This window comes from Limulus polyphemus, unplaced genomic scaffold, assembly GCF_000517525.1.
Source record: "Limulus polyphemus unplaced genomic scaffold, Limulus_polyphemus-2.1.2 Scaffold548, whole genome shotgun sequence".
Taxonomy (NCBI): domain Eukaryota; kingdom Metazoa; phylum Arthropoda; class Merostomata; order Xiphosura; family Limulidae; genus Limulus; species Limulus polyphemus.
In genome coordinates, this window is record NW_013666158.1 from 349,822 (window position 1) to 357,685 (window position 7,864).

Here is a 7,864-nt window from a genome sequence, read left to right on the forward strand (position 1 = left end):
CACTCCATATAGTCCTTCACCACTACTCCCCTCCCCACTCCATAGTCCTTCACCACTACTCACCTCACCACTCCATAGTCCTTCACCACTACTCACCTCACCACTCCATAGTCCTTCACCACTACTCACCTCACCACTCCATAGTCCTTCACCACTACTCACCTCAACACTCCATATTTCTTTACTGAACTGATAGACATTCAATGACGATAAGACATGGATAATAGATAATAATGAAAATTAATTAAGAGAAGAATATCCAAGATCATCGGAACTTTGCCTTACATGTAATTAACCAAGTAAACCAACTTAAGATAAGCTACCTTACACCCATACACGTAGTTAACCCACTAAACCAACTAAAGATAATATATCTTACACCCATACACGTAGTTAACCCACTAAATCAACTTAAGATAATATATCTTACACCCATGCACGTAGTTAACCCACTAAACCAACTTAAGATAATATATCTTACACCCATGCACGTAGTTAACCCACTAAACCAACTTAAGATAAACTACCTTACACCCTTACATGTAGTTAACCCAGTAAGTCAACTAAAGATAAACTACCTAACACCCTTACATGTAGTTAACCCAGTAAATCAACTCAAGATAAGCTACCTTACACCCTTACACGTAGTTAACCCACTAAACCAACTCAAGATAAGCTAACTCATACCCTTACATAAACTTAAAATAAGACCCAAAACTCGAGCGCTTTTGAATAGTTGACTATTCTTCTTCAGGAGAACAAAGGGTCTTATTTTAAGTTTATCACACTTTATATGTGATCCTTTATGCTAACTCTTTTATCAAGATTCATACTCTTACATGTTATTAACCTAGTCAACAAACTAAAGATAAAGTACCTTACTTTTTTTACATCTAGTTATTTACCTTACATGTAACCCAGTAAATCAACTAAATATATCCTACATTACGCGATAAACAATGTACAGATATATTATTTTGTGGAAGATTAATGTCAATTTTATACATTACTTTCAAAAACATCTGATGTATAAATAAGTCAAGGACGGGCGAAGAGTAATCCTTTTATTTTTGGTAGTAAAGTTTTATAAAAATCCTAATAGGATGAAATGTTTTGAATTTTGATCCTTTGAATGAAACCGAAGCTCAGTGTCTGTAATCGGACAATATGTTTGTTTGTGGGGAATTTGTCACTTTTCTGGACCTTCATTTTTTGGTCATCTATTCTTCTGCTCTTCGGATCTTTATAATTAAACTTTATAAATCTTTATAAATTAATACAACAACTGGAAGTTCTGCATTGTCTATATCACACTTTAGCCCAGAAAAGGCCACCAATCACAGTAAGGGCCACCATTCACAGAACGGGCCACCAATCACAGTAAGGGCCACCATTTCACAGAAAGGCCACCAATCACAGTAAGGGCCACCATTCACAGAACGGGCCACCAATCACAGTAAGGGCCACCATTCACAGAACGGGCCACCAATCACAGTAAGGGCCACCATTCACAGAACGGGCCACCATTCACAGTAAGGGCCACCGATCACAGTGAGCCCCAATTTTAGGAAGCAAGTTTGAATTATTAGAAATTAAAAACGTATGAGTGAATTGTTTTAATATTTTCGGATTACACTTACATTGCATAGTTTTACGCAGAAATGCAAGCATATTGAGATTTATTTATAATTTCATCAACCACCTCACACTTAGATGATGTTGATATTTGCATAATTAACCTGGCATCGCTGTTTTGTGCCCAGTTCTCTTGCCTTAGAGCATTGCTACAAAAATAAATATTTTATCAGATAGTGTTTTCATGTTTATATGACGTCTATAAAGCCAAACACAGCACAGATACACATACAAAATAGAATTTAAATTTTTTTTTCCTTAATGGGTTAACATATATAAATATGTATGTATTTGGAGAGGCTTCAAATGCAGACATTTTTAAACATATTTATCAAAGTCATGTTTAGTCTAGGTGTTGCAATAACATATTGCACGAGGAAATGTGTAAGAAACTTTGAAATCGTTCCATCAGAATTTGCCATTGTTAATATACGTGTTTTTGGTAGTTTCTTGTATACGTGTAACGTTTTATTAAGTACCATAGTTTCCTGTTGCTGTTCTAAAAATGCAATGATCGACCGAAAATATTTCAGTTCTTGTTTTAACTGTAGTTAAACGTAATCAATATGTAACCTGCATTGTAAGGTGGTGTAAGGTCGCGTTTAATGTCACTGATAATGTGGTTTATTTTTTAAAAAACGCCCTGTTGCTGTTTGATAACTAACACGTTTTACTTAACAAAAAACATCCTGCCCTGTCTGATAACGTGATTTTTTAAAAATAAAGTCCTGTCACTCAATGAAAATATTGTTTATTTAACAAAAAATGCCTTTTCACTGTATAATAATATGGTTTACCTAACAAAAAAAACGCCCCTTTCTTTCTGATAACATGATTTATTTAAGAAAAAGCTTCCTGACGCTGTCTGATAACATAATTTATTAAAAAAAAAATCCTGTCATTGTCTGATAACACGATGTATTTAACAAAAACTCCTTGAAGCTGTCTGATAACATAATTTATTTAAAAGGAAAGTCCTGTCATTGTCTGATAACACGATGTATTTAACAAAAACTCCTTGAAGCTGTCTGATAACATAATTTAACAAAAAACACCCTGTCACTGTCTGATAACACGGATAATTTAACGAAAAAAGAACGCCCTGACACTGTCTGATAACATAATTTATTTAACAAAAAAAAAAAAGAAAAAAAAAACACCCTGTCGCTGTCTGACAACGTGGTATATTTAACAAAAATGACTTTTCTCTGCTTGATAATATGATTTATTTAAAATGTCCTAATGGTAATATGGAGCTGGAATTCTCTTATCTGATGAGTTGTAGTTTTTCTCGAAGTCTATTAATTTAGCTTTACTCTTTTGTAAATATTTAGTGGACTAGTTTTTGATCTTTTTATTAATTATGATTGCAGGAAGAAATGAACTTATTGCTAGGTATATTAAACTCCGAACTGGAAAAACGAGAACTCGAAAACAAGTGTCTAGTCACATGCAGGTGTTGGCACGGCGCAAGTCACGAGAGATACAGTCCAAACTAAAGGTACGTATAGTGCTGCCATCTATTGTTAGAATTAATAAATGAGTTCGAAAACCACATGTACACATTGTACTTTTTTCTTTCATTTTTACTAAGACCTTGAGACGTGTATATTACGTATAACACATACTGATTACTGCAGAATGTTTCTCTATATCACATCAATGGTGGGAGGAAAACCACACCAATAAACAAGTATTTTCAACATACTGTTTGAAACAAGAAACTCCTGAAACATGATATCAAACCAGAATAACTCTTAACAACGTATTATAGTGATATAAAGTGGGCGCGGGTAAAACTCTTCTATAATTCAGAGCTAGTTAGCCTGGTTCAAATCTGTGCGACACAACAAAATATCCTTCCCATTTTATAAGTTGTGGATTTTGTTAGAAGAATGACAATCAATCCTAAGTGGTGGATTTGGAATGCTACTGACTAGCTACTTTTCCTCTGGTCAGTAGTTCAAAATTAGGCTGGAAGTCTGAAACTGGCTGTCCAAAACTATTTTATAAGACGTTTTACAAACTTATTTTTTAAAATGAAATCATTAAACTTATCATTTTAAAGAACCTGGGCTAGGCATGGACTAGCAGTATAATGTGGTGAGCTGCGAATCATAGGGACTGGGGTTCGAGATCGTGAAGCAGTTCAACGCCCTCGTACTTTTTAGCTCAGGTTATAATCTCAAGTTAACGAGGACTTTTCACCTGTGTTTTCGTTTTCGGTTCAATCATGAAGTTCCTTATATTCAAATTAAATTATAATTACCGTCTTTATAACATAATATTGGTTACACCGATGGGCTGTTAAAGTTATATTAGTGGTTTTCAAAGCTTTAAGAATTAAACACTTCCACACAGTAAAACTTTGAATTTGCCTCGGACACCTAGAACATGACGATTGTATAACCTTTTGTTTGTAGCTTTGAACCTATCAGATAAAAACTATATGATGTATTGATTTTCTTCTTTTATGCAAAATGCAACTGCCAAGCGACTAGAAGAACATTAACTAGTTTTGTGAACACGAAACATTAATCATGTCACTCCGGGGTCTTAGGACTTACTGAAAACCAGTACATCTGTCCCCTAGCAACATCGAATGTAAAGCAAATGTATACATACAATGTTTGTTGTTAAGCAGAAAGCTGGATAATGGGCTGTTTGGGGTTGTGTTCAGCGTAGGGATCGAACCCCGAATTTAAGTGTTATGAAGCTCCAAGCTTATCGTTGAATTAGCGGTTGGGGGGACAGCCTATAATGTATAAAAATAGTTATTTTCTCTTGTCTAGATAGGACCAGCCTCGCATGAGTGAATGTTTATCGCTGTTAACTATTTAACTGTAGAGTTAAATTTAATTTTATTCAATTTAATTTTTGAAGGTGAGGTTTAATGATATAGTTACTACTTTCTTCCTACAATTCATCGATTAACTAAGTTGTTAGGCCTAGAGTTGTAAGTTGTTATATATATTTGTGAATGGGGCCGAGCGTAGCCTAGTGGTTAACCGAGCTGCTTGTCGACAGGTCCCACGTTCGAGCCTTGATATGCTATTGAACATACTCCACACTTTCGACGGCAAAGGCATTGTAACTGCGTCAGTTAATCTCGCTATTCATTTAAAAGTAGCAACTTAGGCAGCAGGTCCAGCTTGTTGCCTTCCCTCTGATCAGAAATTCTAAGTTATGGTCGGTTATGTCTGGACCTCGGGAGTCTCTGAAAGTAAAAAAAATATAGCGATTAAATGCATTTACATAACCACAATTTAAACTGTGAATTATATCGAGATGAAAATTAATGTCTAAAGAACTAATTCGAGCACTAACGAGAGACAGAGGAAAACTAACTACATAAAAATAAAAACTTGGTTACATCCGGGATCACTTATAGTTACTTTTTTATAAGCATTCTGATTTACTGAATTACAAAATTGAATTACTATGCACTGCTGCCATCTTTTGATAAAAATAATTAACAACAACCCGTAAAAATACTTTGAAAAGTGTACTGTCAGGTTTAAATGGTACTTTTATAACTTTTCGTATATAATTCATTGTGATGGCTCTGCATGCTCAGTCATGTTCTGTATTTTTATTACATGATCTGTAAATAAGACGTACAGGATTGTATTTTGATCACTCAAACTCTTACGTATGCATTTTTATTGCTTTGTCCCATAACATTTTTTATTCATTACGCATTTTAACGACGTTTGTTTTTATTTTGTTCAAAGTACATATTTCAAAACAATACGCTATTTTCAGTTACCATTAATAACAGTACATTTTTCTCTTCATTAAGCGATATTATAATTATTATGAATTTTTTTAGTCTAAATGGTATAATTTATGACAAAATTATGTAGGAAAAGGTGAAAATAAACATCACCCATATTATGAAATTATAATTATTTCACTTAGCCAATGGTTGACTAGTAACAAATTGAAACACAGTATTTACACCAACAGTATATGATACAGAACCAAAGGCGATAATTATAATTTAGTACACAAAACTTTCAACAGATGGCGAAAGTATTGCTTTGTAAACGTATATCCTGTTCCAAATAAGCAGTACAATCATTCTAATTTTATTGAATCTACAGGAACATACTACAAAAGAAGCAGCGCTTCAGTCGATGTCCTCGATGTCTTCTGCTCAGATCGTTTCTTTATTCTACAACCAAGATCATGCTGTCAAAGAGAAAGCTTTACAGTCACTCAGTTCCCTGTCCTCAGCCCAGATAGTGTCTTCTTCTGCCATACCAAATAAAGCCCTCTCATTGGTCACAACTCCCATCAACTACACAGGCACACCTGTAAGTTTCTTGTTTGTCGATATGCATAAATCTTGTTTTTAGTTTATATTCGTGTCATAGTGATTTCTCCCGTGAAGAGCAGAGCTTGAAATATGTATTTCTTAATATTTTCACAAATTTTCCAAAAGATGTTTAATCAAAACTGTTCGAAGCTATCAACTTTAAAAATATTAAAAAATTAACTTGACGTTTTTTGTTTTACTATCTCAATACTGGAAGTCATATATCAGAAGTTATATGAAAAACCATTTGGCAAGAAAAGTATTTTATAGCCAGCTTTTTAAACATCTGCTTAAAATAACAACAACAAAAAAACGGTCAAACTTGTCATCAGAAGTAAATAAAAAATAACAAACTAAATTTAATAGCGATAAACATTGCAGAAAAATGATTAACACATTGCTTATCTTTCGAAAAATGTCTCCAGGTGGGCCAGCGGTAAGTTTAGAAACTTACAAAACTAAAATCCAAGGTTCGATTCCCCTCAGTGTATAAAGTTCAGATAGCCCGTTGTGTAGCTTTGTACTAATAACACAACCTTCGAAACATAAGTACTGTATTATAGATAGATGTTTGAAATAAACTTTCCATAATTGATGATTGGGCCTAACAAAGGCACATCTTCAAACCTGGAGTTTGTACTATCACCTTAAATCTAAACTTAGAAAATAAAGAAACAGGTTTATGAAGTGTTAACATGTATGTTAATATGGTATATAACAAAGTACACAAGGCTCTTGTTAGCGTTAAATAACTTGCAACATAATTAGGTGGAAAAGGTAAGCATCAGTAGGCCTTAAAAATGTATTTCAAATCTGAACAAAACTATATTTTACGAACAAATATACATCAAAAATGATAAAGAATGTTCACGTGATGTAAAATCTGAAGACAAAACATTAACTGTAAAGAAGTCTTTAAAGGTGATAACAAATTAATCTGTTATTGTCATCGTTTAGAACCGGGATACGAATCGAAATTTAAGAATTATTATTGAATCCGTCAGACCTCAACAATAAGTCTGAGGGCTTGTGACTCTAAAATTCGGGTTTCAACACCCGCGATGGCTAGAGCCGGAACTAGCCTGTAGGCCCGGGCCCCAAGCCAATTCATTCCAATTTTAGATTTGGCCCCATTATATGTCTCATTGCCCCCTCCCTCAAATATCAGCAAACAACAAACGAACAAACTTTTCAATGAAGAAAACAACCACAGCAGAAAGGGTTTTGAGGGAGAACAAACAAAAACAAAAATATATTCCACAAATGAGATATCATCGCCCTTCATGGGATTTCTTTACCTATTCACAGACTACTTTAGTACACAAGAATCCGGCTGTTTTTTTTGTTTTTTTTACAGAATTAAATTCACTATGCTCGAATTTTATTCATCAAATTGATTAAATTGTCGCATAATATATTTCATTTATAAAATATAACAATACGTCTAAAATTTAATAGCCAAAACATGAAATTTGAAAAACAAGTATAGGGAAATACAATTTTGTGGGAATATTTCTTTATATTTGAAACACTGATAAAGGCCCCCCCAGTGGCACAGCAGTATGTCTGCGGACTTATAACGCTTGAAAGCGGGTTTCAATACACGTGGTGAGCAGAGCACAGACAGCACGTTGTGTATCTTTGTGCTTAATTCAAAAAAAAACAAAAACACTGATAAAGTTTTAAAGAAATAGTGACCCCCAGTGGAACGGCAGTATGTCTGCGGACTTACAACGCTAGAATCCGATACTCGTGGTGGACAGAGCACAGATAGCCCATTGTGTAGCTTTGTGCTTAATTACAAACAAACAAAGAAGTAGTGTGTCAAATAATGATAATTATACACCTGGAAAAAAGTTAAGCACCCCCAAATATTTTTCAGGATTGCTTGTTGAAAATAAGGTTTAA

The 7,864-nt window shown here is 34.1% G+C and overlaps 1 protein-coding gene across 3 annotated transcripts in view; it reads left to right on the forward strand.

Annotated features, from left to right (window-relative positions):
• LOC106459030 (transcriptional enhancer factor TEF-1-like) overlaps positions 1-7,864 on the forward strand; it is a 67,413-nt gene that overhangs the window by 39,405 nt on the left and 20,144 nt on the right. For all 3 annotated transcript variants that reach the window (XM_013918601.2, XM_013918602.2, XM_022385407.1), the window contains 2 exons: positions 3,009-3,136; positions 5,742-5,954. In XM_013918601.2, the coding sequence (XP_013774055.1) occupies positions 3,009-3,136; positions 5,742-5,954 (341 nt within the window). The remainder of the gene's footprint in view (positions 1-3,008; positions 3,137-5,741; positions 5,955-7,864) is intronic.